The sequence below is a fragment of the Setaria viridis genome, chromosome 4 (assembly GCF_005286985.2).
Source record: "Setaria viridis chromosome 4, Setaria_viridis_v4.0, whole genome shotgun sequence".
NCBI classification, from domain to species: domain Eukaryota; kingdom Viridiplantae; phylum Streptophyta; class Magnoliopsida; order Poales; family Poaceae; genus Setaria; species Setaria viridis.
Window position 1 is genome coordinate 3,387,143 of NC_048266.2, and position 24,994 is coordinate 3,412,136.

The 24,994-nt window shown below is 43.3% G+C and overlaps 3 protein-coding genes across 3 annotated transcripts; 2 read left to right on the forward strand and 1 right to left on the reverse strand.

Moving 5' to 3' along the window:
- The first annotated feature begins 264 nt into the window (after positions 1–264).
- Positions 265–5,435, forward strand: LOC117852183 (uncharacterized). Its single transcript, XM_034734167.2, has 6 exons — positions 265–641; positions 1,673–1,918; positions 2,485–2,658; positions 2,747–2,853; positions 3,836–4,158; positions 4,529–5,435. The coding sequence occupies exons 1-6, from the start codon at positions 438–440 to the stop codon at positions 5,098–5,100; spliced, it is 1,626 nt and encodes a 541-aa protein (XP_034590058.1). The 5' UTR covers positions 265–437; the 3' UTR covers positions 5,101–5,435.
- A 417-nt stretch (positions 5,436–5,852) lies between these two features.
- LOC117852182 (AUGMIN subunit 3) lies at positions 5,853–15,802 on the reverse strand. Its single transcript, XM_034734166.2, has 19 exons — positions 15,543–15,802; positions 14,725–14,761; positions 14,290–14,393; positions 13,695–13,890; positions 13,126–13,192; positions 12,889–12,992; positions 12,548–12,632; positions 12,370–12,430; positions 11,615–11,746; positions 11,372–11,441; positions 11,024–11,081; positions 10,882–10,937; positions 8,102–8,254; positions 7,833–7,944; positions 7,617–7,758; positions 7,133–7,208; positions 6,944–7,039; positions 6,368–6,531; positions 5,853–6,265 (listed from the first exon to the last, which is right to left on the reverse strand). The coding sequence occupies exons 1-18, from the start codon at positions 15,716–15,718 to the stop codon at positions 6,403–6,405; spliced, it is 1,854 nt and encodes a 617-aa protein (XP_034590057.1). The 5' UTR covers positions 15,719–15,802; the 3' UTR covers positions 5,853–6,265; positions 6,368–6,402.
- A 2,948-nt stretch (positions 15,803–18,750) lies between these two features.
- On the forward strand, positions 18,751–24,891 carry LOC117852431 (serine carboxypeptidase II-2). Its single transcript, XM_034734536.2, has 10 exons — positions 18,751–19,123; positions 19,754–19,861; positions 20,720–20,815; positions 20,920–21,012; positions 21,110–21,195; positions 21,756–22,022; positions 22,952–23,085; positions 23,572–23,667; positions 24,011–24,119; positions 24,414–24,891. Exons 1-10 carry the CDS (start codon positions 18,853–18,855, stop codon positions 24,576–24,578), a joined length of 1,425 nt encoding a protein of 474 aa, XP_034590427.1. The 5' UTR covers positions 18,751–18,852; the 3' UTR covers positions 24,579–24,891.
- Positions 24,892–24,994: the final 103 nt, after the last annotated feature.

Here is a 24,994-nt window from a genome sequence, read left to right on the forward strand (position 1 = left end):
CGCGCTCGTGCGAGCACACCGAACCGAGCATACATCCGGCCCCACCGCGTGGGCCCGCCTGTCACCGCCGCGCGCCGCTGACAGCCGCGCGCGCCTGGCGCCCAACGACCCCGCCACTTTATCCACTCGGGGGAACACCACCTGCCACCGACGCGTGGGACCAGAATCAGTGGACCCAGAGGTCATAGACCGGGCGCCGTCACGCCGCACGGGCGCGGCTATTTCTGGACCCTTCTCCTCGCCAAAGGCCAAGCAGGCAAGCAGGACCCCTCCTCCTCCCCCTCTCCCCATTTCGCCTTCGCGCTCCCTTCCTCCCTTCCTCGAATCATTCGATTCGCCCCGTCTCGCCGCCCCCACCCCCACCGATTCGATTCGGCCGCCGCGGTGATCGGCGGCGGCGCTAGGGTTAGGGTTCCGGCGATCCCCCACCCACCCACATGGTGCAGCTCCCGAGCTCGGGGAAGCGGCACGCGGAGCCGGCCGAGGCGGCCATGGCTCCGGCGCGGCGCGCCGCGGCGGCGGCGGCGGCGGCGGCCGTGAAGCTGGAGGTGGAGGAGTTGGGGGCCGATGAGCGCGGCCCGCTTAGCAAGCGCGCCAAGGCCGCTCAGTCTGCTCCCCCGACGCCTCCGCAGCAGCAGCAGGTAGATCCGGAGTTGTCGTATTTTTGTCGCGAATTCCGTGTGCTCGATTGGGACTGGGATTGAGTTGAAAGCGTTCTGTTTCGTCATGTTTGATACCAACTGGGGAGTTCCGATAGGATTTTGCGGGGCTAGTTTGGTGTGATATATTTTTTTTGGGGGGGTGGGGGTGGGGAGTAGAGCTGAGCTGTGAAATTCAGGCGTTCGATCCAAAAAATTACCCTCACGCTTTGAGGACTAGGGGTGGAGGCTGCAACGGAGGATAATTCTCGCGGACTGGTCTAACTGTGTGGATAGGAGTACAGCTTATGTTGCTCAGATAAATTTTGTACATGTTGCTTCTATGCAACTTCTGCAACAATGTCCTCTGTCCTGCTGTAAGTGCCTCAGTGAAACCGGTTGGCAGCAACCTACCTTGGAGCTGCAGTTCGTTGCAAACACCTGTTCATTTATTTCACCCGATTTCTAACAGGGATTCTCTTTTGACCCATATAACTCGATGTGATATTTACTTGCCCTGTGTGCATCCTAACGCTCTGAAGCAACCAGGGAAGAAAAAACAATAGTCGAGCCATGCTCACGGAGTCATATCCTACCATGTTCAGTTAGTAAGTCCTGTCATAGTACCAATCTATGGCTGGAATTTGGTACTACCATCTTGACACATTAATGTGGATACAATTAATGTTCTGTGGGTTTGGCGCCTTGATAGACAGTAGTAGTATAGTGTACTAGTGTACATGTACTCCGTGCACTAAGCTTGTGGTATGCTCAAAGCCGACTATGGCATTAGGAACAAAAAGAAAAATATAAATAACCTTGTGAACAAAAAAACCTAACAACTGTTTGTTCCTAGGTATTTATATGGGATGCATGCTTTTTTGCTAAAATACAATTTAAGGTGTTTGTAGTGTTTTCCTTCTGTTAATGGCTGATGAACCCTTAATAAACAATAAGATATGATTATGCAGATACAATTGTAGAATGATTAGCTTTGAGGTTTATTGTTCTGATGTTGATCTGAACACTTTCAGGATATGTACCACAATGTACTTGATGAACCTAGCCCGTTGGGCCTGCGGCTGAAAAAAAGCCCATCTCTGTTGGATTTGATTCAGATGAGGCTTTCTCAAGCATCCAATGCTGGAGAGTCTTCAATTGACAACAGTGGTTCAGAACCTTCCAAGAAGAAAGACAATAAATCTGGCGTGTCTGCAGCTGGCGAACGGCTAAAGGCTTCAAATTTTCCTGCAAATATATTGAAAATTGGTACATGGGAGGTGAGGAAATTTATTTTTGCTGTTTCTTATGAGCTCTGCCAGAACCTTAATATGCATTGGGTCTATGTAGCCCTTCTTTTTCTGCTGAGAAGTAGTGCGCTCACACAAAAGATATCATGTGAGTGAATAATGGCGCTTTGTTGAGACATGGCCAATATGTTAAATACTCTCCCCCTAAGTCACTACGAGCGCCCCCGATCAGTGCAATGGGATGTGGCTATTTATCCCAATTTTTCGTAATCGATTAGTTAACATGGTGGTTAACCGTATTATGAAAGACGGAAAAAAATCATTGTACTAACCGTATCATATTTGTTTTGTCTGTAGTCTGTACAACTTGAAGTTAACATTCATGCAATTATAATGCTGGTGCTGTGTTATAGTATGAAGTGTTAGTGCGACATCACTGCATCTTACTTGTTATCTGAGCTTCTTGCAGCTGTAGTTATGAGCCAAACTCAGCATTTTAGCGCAAGCATTTTAGCACATCCAGTAGTTTATATAATAGTTCAGCTGAACAAACCTTGTCCTTAAATGTAACTGAAGTTACCTCTATTTTTGAGCAGTACGTATCACGGTATGAAGGTGATTTGGTGGCCAAGTGTTACTTTGCAAAGCATAAGCTTGTGTGGGAAGTTCTGGAAGGTGGTCTTAAGAGTAAGATAGAAATTCAGTGGTCAGATATTACTGCTTTGAAGGCAACTTGCCCCGAAAATGGACAAGGAACCTTGGATGTGGTGGTACGTTTATCTGAAATAACTTTGTTTCTTTTTTCCTCTCAGTTCACTACCTGTGTTTGTGTTCTGAGAGGTTTTCCTTTTTCTGAAGTTGGCCAGACCACCTCTATTCTTTAAAGAGACAGATCCTCAGCCGAGAAAGCACACATTGTGGCAGGCTACCTCAGATTTCACTGGTGGCCAAGCAAGTATGCACAGGTGAAGTTCTTTTCTCATTCCATGTTCACAGTTATAATGGATTCCATATGAGAAGAGCGTTCCATTATGGGCAATGGAACCTCTATATATTGTGGCGGTATGACAATAGTATGCTACTCCCTCCGTTCCAAATTGCTGGTCGTTTTGACTTTTCTAGGTTCATAGATATATTTATGCACCTAGACATACACTATATCTAGATGCATAATAATACTTATGAACTTAAAAAAACTAAAACGACCTACAATTTGGAACGGAGGGAGTACTTACTGTTTGCATATTAACTGATTTTTTCTCTGTGTTTTTAAAGGCTTCAATTGCATTTCAAAGACAACAGTGTTTACCTGGGGTTTTGTAGTACTATGTGCATAATGATTTTTAAGTTTCCTTTATGGTTTTATTTCTATTATTAGAAGAGCACAGAAAACTGCTTTGCGCAGTCTCAGCAGTTAGGTATCGTAGCATGCACCTTTAAATAGTTTGCTTTAGTTGTGTTGCTAAGGAATAAATTGTTTAGTTGGAGATCACTTTGAGTTGAACTATTTCATATCTAGATTCAATCGGTTTAGGACCCGCTTATAAATAGCAACATAAGGAGACATTGACACCCTTTTCAGTCAATCAAGAAAAATGAATTGGTCTTTCTACCCCAGCCTATGGTCTCGTACTTTTTGTTGTTAGTCTGGATGTAAATTTGCGCATCACAGGGGTTCCAAGAAACCCAAAAGATTCATAGAAATGGTTCCACACTGCATAACAGAAAAAATGGAAAGCTTGCATGTGTTGTAAAGATAGCTTTTCAGAGCCAGCTAGGTATTTAGCAAGGTATGGTCCACGGTATTATTTGTGACAACTTTTATTTATTACAGGGTTGTACCATCTATAACACAGAATTTTGATTTATGATAGTGCTATTTATACTATTACTTGCTGAGCTCCTACTCTACTCTGTTCAGTATTCTGATTGGTCAAAAATATGCAGGCGGCATTTCCTGCAGTGCCCTTCAACCTTGTTGAGCAAGAATTTTGAGAAGCTTGTTCAGTGTGATCAACGGTTATATCAATTGAGCCAACAACCAGAGATCATATTAGAGACTCCAGTGTTTGAACCTAGGTGTTCAATATTTGAGGATCCGGTTGAATCAAAATGTGCTGGTTTTACTAATTTGAAAGATGAACATGAAGCTCTACCTGGGTATTCAGGTTCCTTGTCACCATGTGCTGGCTCATCCATGTCTGCTAAAAATGAAGCCAACGATTCCATTGGAATGCCAGCAGAATATCTTCCTCAAACAGTAGGCTCAGGTAATTCAAAGCCTATTACAGCATCTGTCACCCCTTCTATTGCAGTCCATAGCATTGCCTTACTACAGTGCTATCAGTAGCTCAAAGTACAAATACCTTGTAACTGTGATGGTGATGTGCTTTTATCATTATGCTCCAAAGCACTATAGAACTAAAACAACATTAATCTTTCAACTACAGATGTGCTTTAGTTCTTTTGGTAGACACATAACTACTTTGTTTGAATATAATGGGAATGTTATAATGGCATAATGCTGATGTACTAGCCAAGGCTGTATGTGCTCCAATGAATTGAAATTACAAGGTCTTCCACATGAGACATTGTCATATATTTGGATTAATCTTTCTAATCCCAGAAGCACTTTTACAGGAGCTGGTGCTGTAGGTCTGCAAGCTATCAGCAGAAATGTGAACGGTGCAGCTCCAGAATTCAATATTCCCCACTGGTGGAGTCAATTGAAGGTGCCTGGGCTTAGGCCATCGATGTCAGTGGATGATTTGGTAAACCACCTAGGTAACTGCATCTCAGAGCATATCACTTCAGGCAATACAGCACTGGCCAAAAACGAGGTGCCAACCAAAGAAACACTGGAGGAGATTGCTCAGTATCTTCTTGGTGACGCACAAGGCCCACCTGTCTCTGCCTCTGAAGAGAGATCACTGATGGCTAGGGTGGACTCCCTCTGCTGTTTGATTCAGAAAGACACAGTGCCAGTTGCCAAGCCAAAGCCTGAGCCAAATGACAGTGGCGGCATTGGCGTGGATGCCTCAGATGGTTCTGATGAAGAATTCAGTTCAGCACCAACAGGGAAAACTACAGATGCTGCCGAGCTGCCAGCCATGTCGAGAAAGGACTCTTTTGGGGAGCTCCTGACGAACCTCCCCCGCATCGCTTCACTACCGCAGTTCCTTTTCAAGATACCAGAGGATACTGAGAACTGAAACCTGGAAGTCAAGACCTGGCTCCGCATTCCCTGAAGTAGGGAGGTCACTGTAAAGATTGTACCCCAGCAATAAGAAAAGCCCCCTTAGCCAGGTCTTGACTGAGAACTGAAACCTGGAAGTCAAGACCTGACTCCGCATTCCCTGAAGTAGGGAGGTCACTGTAAAGATTGTACCCAAGCAATAAGAAAAGCCACCGTAGCTCTCCTCCTTCAGAGGTGAGTTCCCCGCCCTGTAAATGTGACACCCGGTAGGTTGCTCCAATTGTCTGTATGTTTCGTGACTCAAATGGGTAGTGGAAAAATTAAAATGTTCATTGGTTCTTTTTAACTCAATCATGTCCTCGTGCAAAATGAAGTGCCAAACTGTTGATACTAGTACTCAGGAAGCGTATCCACTGGTACCGTGTATCCCTTCCAGATTGACGTGAATAAAACTAAAAAAGTTTGTTTCGGTCTGTCATGCTCAGTTTCGGTGTGAATTTCTATCGTACTCTCGGAGCACGATATTTAATCTTGTACGTAGTTACTTCATCTTCTTTTCTTTTGTATAATCCTGGAAGTGAAGCAGCAGCGGAATGGGACGACTCAGAGGCAGCTTGTTGGCACGACATGCATCTATTCTGCAACTCCTGACCTCTGCAGATGCTCGAACACAACAACCACGGCACGGGACGGGATGCTGCTGCAGCAGCATTGCCATCTCAAAATTTGCCCTTGTTTGGATAACACCTCCCTTTGAACAAATGTGGATTGAAGTGAAAAAAGAGCCCAACTTTCCTGTCAATTTCACCCAATGGTTGGGAGGGGATTATCACTTCATCGCACCCCCCTGCGAGTGAAGGACGATTCCATTTACCCAAACTACAGCATCGATTGTTCTTTGCACACCACAAATGTACTACCACCTCAACCTACTCAAGTGCAATCATACACGAAAGAAGGAGCTCGTGGTTTCTGACATATTTTACAACATACAGATCACTAATAAATAATATCACAACAGCGCCATCCTTGCCGGGCGGCACAAGGACCTTAGAACCTGAATCACTAAACTACCTGATGGTCTATATTGTTCCATACCGTCCCTGCACAGCAGCCCCAACTTCATGTTGGACTTGGAGCAAAGCCAAACTTTACACAAAACATATCGCGGCACATGAGACCTGGCACACACAAGGCACTCGTCAGTGGCTTGAATCACACGCTTTAAAATGTCTTGATGCGATAGTTAAATAAGTGAAAGGAAAGAAGGGTAGGGGAATTACACGTCCTGTACTTTCCAGCCTGCAAAAAAAAAAGTCTAGTCCTGGAGAGCTTTCACGCGGGAGGTCAGCTCTCGGACTTGATTCTTGAGGCGCTCGGGGTTGCAGAAGAAATCAACGAATATTTGCCTCTCCCTCCCCACCTCATGAGCACGATTCTCGAAGATCTGGAAATCATTTGCAGCTATTAGTCTTTTGAATACATGGAAAGTTGGGAACAAAAAGATGGCTATTCTTCAAATATTTCTTGTTAAGTTCTTTGCTTAACGATGACGACTGACAATCAAAGTCAAGAAGCTAGTTGTTCTGTGCAGTATGTGTTGCGTTATGGACTGGACCTACGGTCGACTTAAAAAGTTTATGAACCTAGAAATGCACTTTCAGAGTTCGTGGACCCAAGTGACACATCCTTACAAGATGATGGAGCTCTGGTGCATTTTACTCAAACTAATTCCTCAGTGTGTTGTCTAGTCTGTGGAAATTACCAGATAAATGCAAAAATAACAGAAGAAGCTTTCATTGCAGTGTTCCATCAGGCAACAGCCCTAAAGGATGACAGCATATCAACAAATGAAATACCTTTATCTTCTGGGTGCGAGCCTTTGTTACTTCTTCCACAGAAACTTCAACTTGAGCGTTTGCATTTTCCATATCATCAAGCGCCCGCATCAGTGGCTATAAGACGAACATAGGTTTAGTTCAAGGTTCATGCATGTGCTGAAATAAGGATCCAAGAAACATCACAATCTGAGGGCTCCAAGACTGTACCCAAGGTGTCAATATCGGTTCTGCAGTTGTTGATGATGCAAACAAAAGCTGTTCCACAGTTTGAATCAGAGTGCATCTGTAGGAGGGAAGAGAGTGAAATGACTGGACTTGGGGCCTACTGGACATATATTGGCAGACTAAAGACTTTTGAAGGTTAAAACATAATATTGATTATTGAATAACCTACTCAAGAAGGCTTTTAGTAAAGAGCTTGCATGGAAGACCAGAAATTCAGCATGCCATGATGTTTCCTTATTGAAATATTATTTAATTTTACGAACAGTAGATGAGGCAGCAATTTCGCACATATAGAAAAATCAAGTTGAAACACGCAAAGATTTGATTTTTATACATGGGTAGGTTGGTAGAATAAGTTGGTACATAGCAGAAAAGGCACTAAATGAACCTCTGAAATGTCGATATATATTTTGACAGGAAATAAGGTGAAGGAAACCAATTATAAGAGGGTGCTTCGTTAACTTACAGCTCATTGATAAATCTTTTCCGGTCAGCTGGAAGGGTATTCTCCAGCTCAGACTGAAGAGAAAGCAAGTCAGATTGAAGAGCTGATATCTGCTGAACCAATGCATGTGCTGACATGTATGTTGGCACTGTTGCTTGGACATCTACAGAAAGGATATGGAACATTAGGAATATGAGAATAAAATGTTCATAAAGCTAAGTAGAGTTACTTGCTTACTTGAGTGAATACATAGGAGATCTCGCACTGCATGGAGGAAAGTGTCACGATCATCAATTGCTCCTTGTTCTCTTACATCAGATGCAGCTTGAATTAATGAATTATAATGGCCCTGAAGATCACATTACACAAAGAAAACTAAGAATACCTGGAGACAACAAAAAATAACAGGAGACAGAAATAGATGCCGCTAAAAACTCCATGTAAAATGAAAATACACCAAAGAAACAAGGACAAGAAGCAAGTTAATAACAATGGAGATTGCTTACCAAACGGGTATTGACTGCTGAGAGATAGCTCTGGAGCTCAGATTCTATTACTCGAAGCAATGAGTAAGCACTAGCTATATTCTTCCTTTCAAGTTGGCAAGCAATCTTCAGAAACTGGTGTCTGGCGAGCTGATTAACCAAGTGATTGATGAACTGTAAAATGTATGAGATAACAGTAAGATTAGAGGAAAAGCAAAAGGACATAATAACAAAATCAAAAGCGCAGCCTTAATCTTATGAGAAAAAACAGTTTCCTGTTGAAACAAGCTCGTAACACTAGTAGCAACACACTGGGGTTTCATTTAACAGTAAATCTAACCACCTGCTGCAAGTATGAACCCATTGAGGCAACCACTTTTGTCATGCATACTATGAATTAAATCCAGATAACAGCAAAGGAATACTGGTCAATTGCTGTTCCAGTTACTTTGCTGTAAAGTGCAGTTGTCCTAGAAATCCTCCAATGCTTTGAAGACGAAGCCAAAATAAGGAACATAATGTTTAGGGCAGTCCCAACCCTCCATGTCAGCTAGTGTCCATAGAATTTATTGAAGTGCCACCTAAGCAAAAGTCTGATGTGGCAGGGAAATTAAAGAAGAGAGAAGAAAAAAAACAAGAAACAATGTCGCATGCAGGAAACTACGTTGTCGCTCGCACCAAGACGCAGGAAACGATCCGTTCTGGCGTTGGGCGATCCTTCGTTTCCTCCTCACGCGCTTTCCCCTTCCTCCCGATCTGTTGTGCCTGTGCTCCAATAATCAACCGACCGGATCTAGCCGGCGGTGCTCCAGGTTGCGGCAGCAGCGGCGGCAGACGGCGGGTGCACTTCGAGCGGTGCCGCGGTGATGGCCTTCCCTGCCATTGGTGCTGCTGCATGGCCCGGTGGTGCTGTAGGGAAGGGCTGTGACAGAAATCGATTTGTAGTTGCGGAATCCTCGAATGCTGCCAAAACTCAAGGGCTCGGCGGCGCGTATTGATCCTTCATGGTGGAATCGACATTCCGTGGTGCTAATCAAAACTCCTCCATGCAAAATCGATGCAAATCAAAGCTGCCACTGCTCCCTGCAGGCCTCATGGATTTGCGAATCGAGTGCCTGCAGGCCTCATGGATTTCAGAATCGGGTGCCGTGGTGAGCGATGTTGGCATGCTTGGTGGCGGGGAATAGCCTCGTCGAGCTCCGCACCTTGCAGTTCGTACGCACGGTATGCATGAGGTGCTTGGCCTTGCTCACATTGACCCTGATTGCATACTTGTTTGGACTTTCATGGCTGCTTGTCTGTGTTTGGGGAAAAGCAGCATAGGGAAGGGAAAGGAAGAAAAGGCATCATTTCAGTTTTGTGCAATGACATATGAGAAATATAAATTCAGGTTGATGTACGGCACCAATCTTCTATTTTGAAGCACGCAGTTCATACTCACAGCATCCATGAGGTTGCTTGGCTGCTTGCTTAGCTTGTGTGTGGGGAAGAGCAGAACAAGGGAGGGAACTGCTATTGCTATGCTGTTGCACGGCTTGTACTGTGTTCAGCTAACTGCTATGTTACACACACAAACAAAGCTTGCCACAACTAATCCTACTATATTTGTTGAACATGCAAGGACTAATTAAATTTTCTTCTCCATGGAAACCACTATAGACATTGTGCATTGGGGAGGTAGTGTCTACATGTACATTTATTATGCTCTCTCTCCTCTAGACACTACCCATAGACATCATGGGTTCGGACTGCCCTTACACAACTTCATAACACCTCACTAAGGCCCTGTTTGTATCCACTTATAAGCAGCTTATGGGTGGAAATAAGCGAAAATCCCACCCAAACGCCTCGCTTATTTCCCGCTTAGCACACAAGCGGCTTAGCCCAAAATCCACGAAACAACGGGAGGTCCAATTTTCTGGTAAGCGGTTCGGGAGACGCTTATCGCGTAAGCGAACCCCCTTTTCCCCAATACCCTTTCCACCGACACCTCCTGGCCTCCTGCGCCTCCCTCGACGCCTGCCGCCTCCTTGCCCTCCGCCTCACTCCATGGCCACCGCCTCCTGCCCTCCGCCGGCGGCGCCGCCTCCCACGCCTCCCTCGACGCCCTCCACCTCCCTCCACGGTCGCCGCCTCCCTCGACGCCCTCCGCCTCCCTCCACGGCCGCCCTGCTGTCTGCGGCCACTGCAGCGCTCCTCCGGTCCAGCCTCCAATCGAGCTCCGCCAAGCCGGAAAGCCACGCCCATCCCAAGCCGGCGCCCTCCCCTGCGGTTCACGACCGGTCAAGGCGGCGCCGGTCTAGCCTTCTGCTCGCCAGAAGGTCTAGTGCTTTAGGAGATGACATGGATATGAGTGCATTGCGTGATGCTATTGCTGTCATTATGGTTTCGTGATTCGTTGTTGTACCCATCATGAATGTTTCCACACTGCACCGATCTATCATATGAATTTCATATTATTGTAATGCAATTTCTATTTAACAAAATCTAGAGACATTACAATTATTATCTTCTCATCGTATTCACAACAAAAATGAGCTATTATCAGCATCAAGGGCATTCAGGTCTAGTCAGGACAAACAATCGACACAAAATAATCAGGATTGCCAAACACCTAGCTTATTCAGACAACAGATTCTCCAGACAGCAGGCTTACCATATAAGCTGCTTGCCATATAAGCGAGTTCCAGAAAAGCGTATACAAACAGGGCCTAAGTATCTAAAGGACATCTTATTTTCATAATATTAGAGAAAAAACATAAAGATGCCGACGGACATGTATAGTGTGAGAATGAGCTCACCGTCTTTTGCCTGTTAATGTAGTACTCCTGGCGCATGACCTTTAAATCATAATCCCCTAATATTTAAGTGATCAGAAGAATGTTAAGAAAACAATGCAACAAAATTTGCAGAACACCCAAAAATGAAATGCTTTGAACAAACCTTGCAAAATATATGTGCCTTGAAGTTGAGCAAGTTCTGAACAGAGGCATGGTATCGTCTGGAGGGGAGAACAAGTGAATAGATGAAGTAAGATGTAAGATTGTACCATGAAACAAAGAATCAAATAAGAACAACCGGTGCACTTCAGTAAGAACTATTATTTTTACCATATCCTCTAAAATCTAAAAATTCTTGCAAACGGTGAGATGGTCTTTCTGAAAGAGTTAGTTACAGTATCCAGCTAACCCCAGCATACAACTTTCCATGTCCAAAAAGCACATAAATGACTCCAAGGTTTATTATAACCTAAGGGACAAAATATAAGGATAAGATTGTGTTTCTACATACCTCAGATACAAAAGCTTGCACCTTTTGAGAAAGTGTTGAGAGCTCTCCAGCAAGCTCAGAACCTTTTCTCCTGAAGACAAATAACACAGATATGAGAGGGGACTTATATAAGATAAATCTTTGTTTCTGCTGTAGCCTGTAGGCATATATTGCAGTTCTGTCTATAGTTTATGTATATGCCTATAAGGTGCAAAGTTGGAAAACTGATAGAGCCATGATCATTAATCATAGCATAAAATGTACCTGAGAGAATGGATGTCCCTATGTATATGAGCCTCGTCGGATGACACTTGAGCTTTCAATATAGAGAGTATGGCTTGCTGTTTAGCATTCTCAACTTGTGCTTCAATCCACTGCCTTTCACTTGTAGCAAATCTGTTACCAAAATAGAGTAACCCAGAGTACACCCAAGAACGGTAAAAAAGTTAGAAAGCTGGAAAACAATACTATTAACCTAGCCACCTAAGAGGTTAACACAATGAACAGAATATGATCCCAAATTTAACATAACAAATAACTCAAATAATCAATAACAAATGTAAGATCACAACATAAAAGTTGAATATTAGAAACAGGTAGCTGTATAAACATGGTATAATTGAAAGAATGAATAGGGTGCAAACCTATTTTAAGTCGCAAATATGCAAACTTCTATAGTTCTATGTGGACCATTGGATGATGTATAGATGATTCAGTGGATCATGAATCATGAAGAGGTGTGAGCCCTCATAATCTATTCTTAAATAATAGAAGGTTACAGAAATTGTCCAAGCTCATGACCCTAAAGTTTAACTGATGTTATCTGTCCATCTTTTATGCAAGGGATTCACATGACGAGTTAGCAATTTAGCACATCTTGACCTTTACATGAGTTTTAGTTTTACTCAATGATTAAAAGAATCATGCAACAAGACTGCATGAATTGATAGCAATTATGGATCTGATGAATGACTACAACTAGAGAGGCTAAGATAGGGTATGAAGACAAAGTTAATTACATGGAACGAAGCCGTTGCAACTCAGCTACACGCTGGTGATGATGAGATTTTTCAGAATCTCCTGCATAACAAAAACATAACAGCCGCTATTAGTTCATCTGCTATGCTATCCTGATATTAGAACCATGCTTTTTATGGGTTTAACTGTGCCTCCATTAGATGCAGAAAGTCATTTTACCTCTTATCAAGCAATTAGTGATGTCATCAAGACTAACCCAGGAACATTTGGATTTCCCCTCCTCTGCAACAAGTCGAAATGGCCCCTGAGCAGATAACAAATATAAGGGCTAAATAAATAAGTGGACAAATTGTGGAGACTCGTCCTGTGCTACTCAACGGGTAAAAAGTAAAATTGTGCAGGAGATATATAACTGTACACAACAGTGTTTTGGAAATGTAGTGAAGGCGATAAAGTCCCTAAATGGCTAAATCTGCCAATTTACATGGTATTGACTTGACATAGCTCGTCAAATTAGCTAGTCAGTTAACTGAGAACATTGTGACAGTCACATGATTTACCTTCTCAAATTGCTTTGAGAACCACTTATTTAGCTGTTTCGTACAAGCCAAGTCGCCAACAACATAGGGGTGGAAGTCCGAATATGCCAAGTATATACTTTCCTCTGCATACCATCAATAAAGAAATGACTTTATAGGATAAAGTATGATATCTATATTCTGTACAATTGTTAGTATTATTCAGTGATGAGAAGTGAAAAGAAGATATGCCCAATTGTCTCTAGGTAAAGAGCATACCATCGCCTGAATGATAATGGGCCAGTTCCTGGGTAGTAGCCGCAATTCTTCCAAGAACTGCATTCATCTGAAAGTTAGAAAAGACATCAAATCAAACTTCACCAAATATTTACTTTATGAAACATGTTAGTATCTTGATGTGAAACCTACGAACATTAACTATGCATAGACATGTAATTATTTGATTTGTTGTGCTGTTGCAACACACGGCCATTTTAGCTAGTACATAATCCACAAAGACTAAGGAGCTTCCATATCTCATTATTTGCATACACCAAATAAGGCACATCTGCTCATAGGGAAAATTCGTGATGCAAAAGAAGCAGCCTGAGATTATTTCGTTTAGGAGTATATCAATATAAAATAAAGGAGCCATATTGTACTATGAGATAAATTGCAGAGCAAAGCAAAAGATATGCTGTTATTATTAGCTAAAATCTCAACACGGAAAGTACAACATAACAAGAAACACAGCCTTTTTTTGTCTCTGCTATTTGTAAGACACAAATGCAATCAGTAATTGCATGAAATAAGATCTTTTCTTCAAACTGCAACAGATTGAGTTTTACCTCCAAGTTTCTGGAAGAAAGTATCTCATCTAACGATACTAGTTCCCCACTAACTGCAGACATAGCAGACACACGTGCCCTTCTACCTTGAATAAGAGTAGAAGCTTGGCCTGCAAGCAAATCAAACTGTGCTTGCTGCCGTGCAAGCTGCTTCTGTAACTCAAAAACTTCGGCTCTATATGCTAGTTTTGCTTCGCTGCAAGTAGAAAACAAAAGGACTGTCAAGAAAAGCACTTATAAGATGCTAAGAAGGAACACTTCAATCATGCAGTCTGCAGCTTGGTCTAATCGGCATTTGACTTCACTTGTTTACGGAGGAATGTTAATTCAAGAGTGAGACTTCAAGCAGATACCAGCAGTTTTAATTCTTTTTTACAATATTTTCTGTCAAAACCATTCTCAGTAAATGGTTAAAGTAGCATACAAGCACCACTTGTGATTGCTTCATAAACATTGTACTAGCATCGATTCTCAGGAACCAGTTCCCACTAAAATCCAAGACCATGCTATAAGTACATCAATGTGAATGTAGCAATCTTTCAAGTACAATATGAACATCCTATATAGTTCATAATAATGGAAGTTCCAAGAATACCGGATATCAAGAATGGTTTCTTCTGATCCAAACACTGCCTCTTGGTTGTCTTTCTTGCTCGAAAAGGCTGAAATACTATCGAAAGCAGAATCCAAATCTTCACCCTGGGAAAATGATACAGGTGTACCATATAAGTTTTGAGGTCCGACAGAAATAGATGTCTACAACAAAAGTACAGTTGCCTAGGGGGTTTTAGATCTTGTTCGGCAATGGATCTGTTCTCTGACAAAAACCATCCGCCAAGAACTAACAAAAATTCAGTCCTTCCCCCAGAGAATTTAGTGTGATTATTTAATATGCTATTTGACTATAAAGAAAAATTTGAAGATGATTCCCTATATTGGGAAGCCCACTTGCCACATCAGTTAAAAGAAGCACTTAAGATATGTTATATCCTAAAAGTGTGTGAAGAGTTACATGGTTTTGTGAGTATACCTCTAACAGTCTTCCCTCTTCCACAAGTTGTTCATACCTGACAGACACATGTACAAAATTGATTAAAGTTAAAAAACAGCAGAAGCTATTAAGTCACCAATTCAAATTAGTTTGAAAATTAATATAACAACAAAACTTTTGAATAATAGATCAAAATGCCTATCAAATGCACGACTACTCACTAATCACAACACTACAGGTAACATTGCACATTCAGAAGCACTAGCTGAGCCAAACAGGACATAACGTTTGTTAACAAAAACCTAGAAGATATTTGGCATCTTCTCCCTATACAACAGGGAACAGGCACCCCTATTATCTTTCATCTCCCCAATTGTATAAAATACAAGTGAATACCACTAAAATTCACAGCAGCTACAAGTTAAGCACACCCAGAATCCATAACTTCACGCAAAAATTCAAGCTTTATCAAATTGGGGCCAGAAGTCTTAACCAAGTCAACACACCACAGGCATTTGCCACTATTTTTCCAACATTTCGCCCCACAGAGACACAGACACTATCCTAGAACACTAGTGCACCTAGCCTCCACAAGAATTCGTGGTGACTCCACTACAGATTTGCCCTCAGCTCCCTGAATCTCCCAACAACTAGGCTCCCCATTAACCCTCAAAGCCTCAAATTCGACACTATTTCGCGCAAGCATGACCAAATCAAGCTTATGCCACAGACGCCGACGCCGCGAAACCAGCCTCAGCAGCAATCACCACGTCCACCACCACAACACCAAAAAAGAGGAAGCATTGGAAAGCGAGAGACAACAGCGTGGCAAGGGGGGACCGAATTGATTCGCTTACTGCGCGAGGTGGGATGGGGAGAGGACGTTGGAGGGGCGGAGGCAGGAGCAGATCCAGGCGAGCAGCGGGCGCGCCTCCTCGTACTGGAACGGCCACTCCAGCGCGTCCGCGTCCAGCGGGTCCTCCCCATCGAACCCCAGCTCCGTCAGCGCCGCGCACAGCGCCGCCCCGCTCATCCTCGCCGTCGTCAGCGGCTGCGGCGGTGGGAGGCTGCAGTGGCCTAGTGGGTGGGCGGGGGGGCGGCCGTGCGCGGCCGGCAGCGGCAGGTGTGGAGCGTTGCGTGAGTTCGAAACAACGCGAGCAAAGGAAAATGGATCTGTTCTGCTGGGGAATTTGGGGGTTTCCGAAAACTGGAATTCGGACCGCTTGCTGTGCCGTGTGCGTGGTGTGGCAATTCGATTTCAATTTTCTACACGGGCTGAAAGTAATAGAATGTGTGGAGGGCCGGAGGCCCATTACGACAAACAGCCTCTCGATGTGGAGATCGAGATTTAATGGGACTTATATGGGCCAAAGCGAAACGATTTCCTGCAACTCAGACAAGGCCCAGCAAAAGGCTGAGATCCTTTTACAGTTTTCTCAAAAAAAGAAAAAGAAATGAATGATAATCGATAAGATCCAATATGAGCATCTGTCAAACGAGATGCCAACTTTGCTGCCCTTTGGACATCGATGAGTGGAGTTGTCGGAGCCTCCGAGGGACACTCCAATGATCCAATCACTACGTTGTAGTTTTTCTTCTAAACATATCAGACGCCAACACTTATCCTTATAAATACATACCACGTATAATATGCTGTCGATTTTTAAGCATACTTTTTCCTTTGAAGGGGGTTTTAAGCGTATTTCATTTGGTTAGCCCAAAACTTTAACCGATAATTTTTATATTAATATTTTGTTTATGTGATTCAAACCTACTATAACCATATTTATAAACATTAAGGTCAAGTTGGATTATGGGTCATGAGTACTATGGTAAAATATCATTTTGGGACCACATATAATCTGAAATAAACTACTTAAGGCTAGCTTATTTCAGATTATTTGTGATCCCCTAGTGGTCCCATGATGATCTTTTACCCTCCTATCCTTGGACCACAATCCAGCTTATATAATCTAGGAGGGAAACAAACATGCCTTAAGGACGTTGTCCTGATAAAATGGGATAAACAAAAGGGAAAAGGAAAAATAGACGCCTAGCCTCACGTCGCCCTAAGGGCGACTCGGGCGGCGCCGCCTCCCTCACCTAGCGCTGCTCGCCCCTCCCCTCCAACTCGCCGCTGGTGGAAGCCCGTCCGGCCGCGATGAGGGTGGCAGCGGGCATCTCCTCCCCCACAAAGCCCACCTCCTCCTCCTCCACATCCTCACCCACCTTATCCTTCTCCAGCTGATGTCCTGCTGATGCTGTGCAAGCTGCCCCTAGTGGCTATCGCCCTTGGGCCGGTGGTGCGCAGATCCGGGACCGGCATGCCCGGATCTAGCGCCTCCTAGGCTGATGGGGCCTCCCCTGCCGGATCCATGGGAGGGTGTTCGTGGGGTTGGTGCTCGTCTCGTCGGGCTCAATCTTCACCAGGCTGTTGTTGCTGCTTCACTGGCGAGGCCCTGCTGTTGTCTTGCGTTGTCCTGCTGTTGTCCTGCGTTGTCCTACGGCGATCCATGGGGTGAGTAGCCCGTGGTCACTAGGAGGCACTGGGAGTGAGGGCCCTGTGGACTCCGACGCCGTTTTCAGCAGTGCTGTGTGCGCGCGACATTTGCGGAGTGCCATGGATCCTCGTCAGGATTCCCGGCTCCATTGCCGACCATCATTGGGGACGACCACGGTGGCAGCATGGGTACTTCCACTTTCTGGAGGACTTTGTCTTCCCTATTGGTAGCCAATGGCTGGAGCTTCACCATTCTTGTTGTGCAATGAAAGTGCCATGCTCGGTGCGTGTGAGGTGCCCCACCTCCGCTTGGGAAGGTGCCCTACCTTTGCTTGCAGGTTTGCTGAATCTCTAATTGTCCATGGTTCCGTTCGCTGCCTTACAACATTTGTCTTGTCGGTGGTCCTGTAATTAAAGCATTGCGCCCGATGCATGGGGAGGTCGCTGACCTCCGCACGGTTCACTGACAAGGAAGCCTGTGAGTTCGCCCTAAGCTACAACGTCTTCTTCTTCCCTTGGTCATGACCTTGACTTGCGTGGCTGTTGGCTTCATCCATGATTCGATACATGTTCGCTTCTGGCGCCTCTGCTTCGTCATTGCCCTCCTTATTAGTGGTGTTATCAAATCAAATGCTAGGTGTGCTCATTGTAGCCAACCTTCACTCCTTCAAGGCTTCCTCCCCTTGTTGGGTGTTGGATGGTTGGTAGGTGGGGGCCCGGATGTGCGGCGAAAGGTGTTGCCATTAACTACAAGGGAGGTCGGTGTTTCTGGCAAAGCTTTGGTTGATGTTCTCTTTTCACTTTTAGTTCCCTTTCTATTGTGGCGGTCCCTCGTTCCTTCAAGCTTCCTCCCCTTGTTGGACATTGGAGGGCGGCAACGATAAGACGTAGCTACGAGGGGTGGTGGGTAGCACAATGGTTATGTAAAGCTAAAGCAAGTATGTTGCTCGGTCTCGGTACTGTATGGAGAATGGTGGATCGTTTTTCGACCTATACAAATCGTGGTCTTTGCTTCTTTTGAAAGTTGTGCTTCCTCTTTCTTTCTATTATCTTCTTCTCTGTTCTTTTGCGTTGTGCTTGCAACTTAGGATGTAATCTTTATGTTCTCTTTCCTGTTTAAGTTGCGCTAGTGCGCTAGAGTTGCTGATGTAATTCGTGGTTTGTCACATCCTTTAACGACAGTCCTACCCGCGGTAGTTCCCGTCCATGAAAAATGGGATAAACCTAGCAGTAATTTTAAATGAAGAGAGTGTTGCCACATCCACGTGTGCGTGTCTCCCGGATTGAACCCGAAGTGGATGTGTAATCTTTGTGTGCGCAGAGGAGGCTGGGAGACAGGAAGAGTGTATGCATGATCAGGAATCATGTGCGGATGTGCAGCCTACCAGAGGAGGCGGCACAGCCACTACTCACTATCACTGGCGCACGTGCCGCGCGTGGATTGACAAAAGAAAACGGATCCCTTGGCTTGGTGGGCACGGGACGCCGCGCTCCCACGCAACGCAAGTACGCAACCACTGTATGCAACTGTTGCAACAACAAGGCAGTGGAGTACGCCACTGCTGCACGCAACAACAAGGCAACAACGCAGCCAAACATCTCACCTGCTGAAAATCTTGTGACCCGCTGCTACCCGCTAGCCCCCGCCCGCCGGAGTCGCCGCCGCGATGCCCGCCCGATCCGCCGGGGCCATCGGGCTCCTCCTCGTCCTCCTGTCCGCCGTCGCGGTCGCCGCCGCCGCCGGGGAGGGGAATTGGCGGGAGGAGCAGGCGCGGGACCGGGTGCCGCGGGTGCCGGGGCAGGCCTTCGACACCAGCTACGCGCACTACGCCGGGTACGTCACCGTCAGCGAGCCGCGGGGCGCCGCGCTCTTCTATTGGTTCTTCGAGGCCGAGAAGGACCCGGGGTCCAAGCCCCTCGTGCTCTGGCTCAACGGAGGTACGGACGGCACCTACCCCCACCCCGCCCAACCGCCGCGCAACGTGTGATCCGGTTCCGTTTGGTAGTACTGTCGACTGTTTGGATTTGAGGGGTGAATTTGAGGGCGGCGTAGAATGCATCGTTGTGAACTGTGAACGGCGCGCGTGATCCGTGCTTGGGGCTAGCGATTCGGACTTGGGAGTATGGGTGGCTCCGTTATTTTGGGGAACGGGGCGGGTGATCTGACATCTTCAGATGGGAACGGGGGATTCGAGAGTGATGCCTTGCGTTCCCAGTGGCAACTGCACAAGTACCATGATGCTGCGTTTGGGAAGGGAGTTAAGAATACCCTGTTTCCTGAAAGGGTATCTACAAGATAATACTCCGTAATCTTGTAAATTTACCAGTCGAAAGATCTTTTAACTATAAATAGCAGTATAGCACCCGTGTACCTTTCTCCACCCACCCTTTTCATCGCAGTAGTCATGATATTTCTGTATCAACTGTCTCTGTCTTGATACAAGTGGCTGGCAGTGAATTTGTGAAAAATGTTACCCTTGCGCTATTGATAAACTCATCCAGGCTATGTTCCTCTTTACTCAAGTTTATCTGTTGAAGTCAGTTAAATTACTGTATGTAATCTTCCAGGGCCTGGATGCTCGTCCATTGCCTATGGACTTGGAGAAGAAGTGGGACCTTTCCATGTTAATGCTGATGGAAAGGGGGTACACGTGAATCCTTATTCTTGGAACAAAGGTACCAGTCAATTAAACAAAGTTTGTTCACGAACGATAGCACCATTTTCTGTTTTCAATTTCTCTATATGTTGTCATGTATCTTTTCTTGAGCCTTTTGTTTCTGGTCTGCACGGATTGTTTGATTGCAGATACTATCAGTAAACTGCAACTTTTTCCTTTTAAACAATAAACCTCACTTGAGGCAGCAATTTACTACATCTTCAGAATTCAACTTCAACAATAGCATAGATTCTTTGTTTTCGCAGTGGGCACACCATTTCTGATAGGCATACTGGTGGGCTGGTATATACACTATGGGAAGAGTCACAACTGTGAATAGGTATACTTGAAAACCCTTTTTTTCCTTGCAATAAGGAAGAAGAAGAGGTTTTCAAGTATGCCTGCCAATTTCTGCATTTTGGATTTGGCTCAGTAACTTTCGTGTCATTTGCCTTTTTTATATGCCGAGCTCATATTTATTCATGTTTCACTTGTAAATTGATAGGTTGTCCATCCTTAAATTGTAAGCTCAACATTCTTGGCACAAATTATTTCCTTTAGTCAAGAAATTGATTCCATCTCTGTTAGATGCAAAGTGCAACTTCACCATTGAATTCATAAACCATTTTTAATTGCTCATAATCATATTGAATGAAGCTTTAGTTTCAGTCTTATAATACTTTTTCTGTTTTAACAAAACTGCAAGTATTACTTTTCTATAGCTAAACTTATCATTCTTCTATTTCTTCCCTTGAGAAACAGAGAATAGCTGTATATCATTTCATTAGTAAAAGAAAGCTTAGCAGTTCTTATACACTCATGGAGTCCAGCTTTATCCCTCAATGACAGATTTGTTAATAATTCTTTTATTTTGCAGTTGCAAATTTATTGTTTGTTGATTCACCTGTTGGTGTTGGTTACTCATACTCAAACACCTCTGATGATATTTTAAGAAATGGGGATGCGAGGACTGGTACTGTAATCCCTGCACTATATATTATCTCGTTTACATGAGATTTCTGGTCCTGAATGTTGCGTCATTAGATTTTGCTCACTGATTCTCTCAATGTTCTATAGCCAAGGATTCTTTGGCGTTCTTACTGAAGTGGCTTGAACGCTTTCCTCAGTACAAGGGGCGTGAATTTTATTTGACTGGAGAGAGCTATGCTGGTCAGTAGCTTTTCTTCTATGAACTTCTGTTTCATGTGTATTAGCAACTTCTTTTACTAAAAAAATAAAAAAACTGATGGAACTCCAATTTGGTTAGGTCACTATGTTCCTCAACTGGCTCAAGCCATAAAAAGGTACCATGAGGCGACGGGCGACAAATTGATTAATTTAAAGGGCTACATGGTATGGTTTTGTCGTTTTGGTGATTCTACTTTTACTTCTCCAATGCCATCATGTATTTTGATAATTCAGGAATATCCCTTTTTGTTGGCCAAATTAGATATTTCTAGTCATATTTGTAATTTCCTCTGCAGTTTTTGTTGTCCCTTATGTCCTGTGTCTTTTTTTTTATAAAAGAACCTTAAACTTTTGATTCCCAAATTGGGTACATATCTGCTGCGGTCAAGGAAAATTGGATGCTGGCCTTATTCAATGGTGGACTGACCTTTAGCTGTTTCCCATTTAGATGATGTTGTGCTAATTACTATATTTCCTCTTTGTCTTTGCTTTCTTGGCACATCAAAGGAGATCATTTGATAGCTTGCCTTCAACTTCTTTTTTCCATTTAAGACTATATTTTCATCAGTGGGGCTATAAAGTAATACGAGTGTAATTAATCAAGTGGCCACAAGTATATTGTCTGTATAGAGATGCATTTTGAACTGTACCATGAATCCATGATGCGTTAAACTAGGAGCCAGAATTCTAGTCTCGTTTCATTATATCTAAGTCATTTTGTGCAGGTTGGAAATGCTCTCACTGATGACTTCCATGACCACTATGGAATATTTCAATTCATGTGGACTACTGGCTTGATCTCCGATCAAACATACAAGCTGCTGAACATTTTCTGTGACTTCGAGTCCTTTGTGCATACGTCTAAACAGTGTGACAAGATTCTTGATATTGCTAGCAAGGAAGCTGGAAACATTGATTCATATAGCATCTTCACACCTACATGCCATGCAACTTTTGCCTCCTCAAAGAACAAAGTGATGAAAAGGCTACGTGTAAGTTTTTGATATCCAAAACTCAAGCAATATCACATAATTTCAATTTATACCTTATACTAGCAAGGAGCACTTGCGTTGCGATGAATCTCAAATAAAGTTACTATAAGTCCTAAATGCTCGTGTTGACCTAATCATCATACACAGGCAGACATATTTGATTTTAGAAATTTAAGCAGTAATTATTAGTACCATAGATTATGTGAATTCTCTATTGAGGATCCTAATGCCACATCAATATGTATACATGAATGGACACAGAAAATTTCCCAAGGTGAAGGTGGTAAAACCTCCAATCATGAGCATCTCTATTTCTTATAGCAATAAAGATATATCACTGCATTTTGATTCAGCTGCATATTCATGTGTAAGTTGCATGATTGCTGCTTTCTCCAGAACATGAAAAGGAATACTGCAGACTGTTTTCACTTAGCCTTTTTTTCAATTTTTTTTTAAAGGAGTTCCCCATATCGGTACAACTTTGACTACACAAACTAGAGCGAAAAGGAATGTCTCCACCTGCAGGTCACAATTGAATCTGCATTCCAGTATTCGCAGATCTTACTGGTGAGGGGTGGAGGTTCGCCACATCAGGAGATTCGGGGTACATGTATATTGTTTTTAAGTGGATTGCATGGAACACTATTAATGTTACATGAGGCAGGAGGCTTTTTAAAGCAAGATTGAAAATTTAAAAGGAAAAATTGGAAGTCCACTGCAATGTGGTGAGAACTATTGGATTAGGTCTCGCATCTAGTTCTGGCTGGGATCTGCAGTTTTGATTTCAATTTGTGAACCCCGATCTACATAGTCCATTCTGTGTGTAGTGCAAATGGGCACTTATGATATTTAAACTGTTCTCATTCATGAACCGACAGTTCCACATATCTTCTATATATCTGATTCATAAGCATGATTTCTTTTTATAGTCTGTTGGAAAAATGGGAGAGCAGTACGACCCATGCACTGAAAAGCATTCAACTGTGTACTTCAATCTAGCTGAGGTCCAAAAGGCACTTCATGTTAATCCAGTGATTGGAAAATCAAAATGGGAGACATGCAGGTAACTGTTATGATTGCATTTTAGACATCTGTTGCTGTCATTATCCTGACATGTTGGAACCTGAATTCTTCTTGATGAATTAACAAGAGATTCAGCTTATAAATTTCCATTCTCATTGGAATGGTTCTTATATTTTTTTATTTGTAGTAATACTGTTTATTTTTGGCAAGAATAAAAAATTATCGATTTTATTTCCCACTGCATGATGTATGGTTAATTGGTTATTGATCTTATTACTGCCACAAGATTTTTTTTATTTGGGTCCTTGTACTGCCAATTCTACTGTTATATGTTTATGCTTTTCAATATGAATATGCATTACTTGGACTGGACTTTTCATTTCTCAAGGTTATTTCATATTTTGCACTAACTGAACTGGGAAACATGAATACCAATGGCACAAATACCTAATAAGCATATTAGGAAACATGTTTATTTTGTCATCCATCTTTTAATACTATATTTTGGGACTGATATTCTCTACAGTGGAGTCGTTAATAATCATTGGGGGGACTGCGAAAGATCTGTGCTGCATATCTATCATGAACTTATACAGTATGGCCTTCGTATATGGGTGTTCAGGTGATTCCTAACTCTATGGACTTTTAAAAGAAGGTTGCTATACCATCCAAGTGGCTCTTATATGTTCTTTAGCAGAGTTTTAAGAATAATTTTGGTTTGCTCTAAAAAAGGAAGAATGGGTTCGGTTTCTTGGCTCATCTAGAAAAATGGCATAGCTTAGTTCTACTACCTTCAGTACTTTTGGTCCAATAACATGGTTGCATGCTGTAACAATGATGTAACACTTCTTTCAAGGAACTAATTTATTTATTCATATGAAGGTTGTGAAAGAAAGTAACACAGATTAAAGATAAAGATGTTTTGTCTTTTTTTTTCTAATTTTTTTGTTTCAAATTTTGTGCAGTGGAGATACAGATGCAGTGATTCCTGTGACATCAACTAGATATAGCATTGATGCTCTGAAGCTTCCAACAGTAACTCCATGGCATGCTTGGTACGACGATAACGGAGAGGTAGGGCTTTTATCACCTCAACCTATCATTGAGTCCGTTAAGCATAAGCACATGGTCTTGAACCTGTAGAAGTCTGTACCTACTTGGCCACCTAAGTCAGATAGGAAATTCCCAAATCTTGGTCACATGCTATACTTGTAATGTTGTCCTTTTCAAATGGGACCCACTATATTTTACGGGCCCTTGCAATGTAAAATTCTTTATGTCATTTGTGATTTCTCGCTACAAAAATATGTTCTTCTTTGGAGTATCCATCAACCATTCCTAATTTCTGATTCTTGTATGTTTGAATAGGTTGGTGGCTGGAGTCAAGGGTACGAGGGACTCACCTTTGTGACTGTTAGGGGTGCAGGCCATGAAGTTCCTCTTCATCGGCCCAAACAGGCTCTCACACTCATCAAATCATTCTTGGCTGGGACTCCAATGCCTGTGCAATCCAGTGCCCACAGCGACATGTAACCTGTACTGCTACAACTGATTCAAGACATGGCCATCATCAAAGTTCCATCTCAGCCAAGTCAGTCACTTGTTTGAACCCCACTTGTTCTGCAACTTGCTATAGCTGTTTATGTATCCAAGCTACTGGTGCCACTGTGCGAGTTACCATAGCCGTTTATTTGTCGGGCTGTGCTGGTGCTTGGTACCAATTATCCCCTAAGAAAACTGGGGGAAAAACTGTGGAATAGTTTTTGTTGCCACGGAACTGAAACAGCTTGTTGAACTGTTGATGTTACTGCGAGCCTAAGAATAAATTTGCATCAGTTTCACAGTACTGTATTAGAAAACATTGCATCAGTCTTTTTTTATGCACAAGGGGTGATTTCTGATGTTTGCAATAATGATCCAGACTTGGATGACTGCAATACCATTGTGTT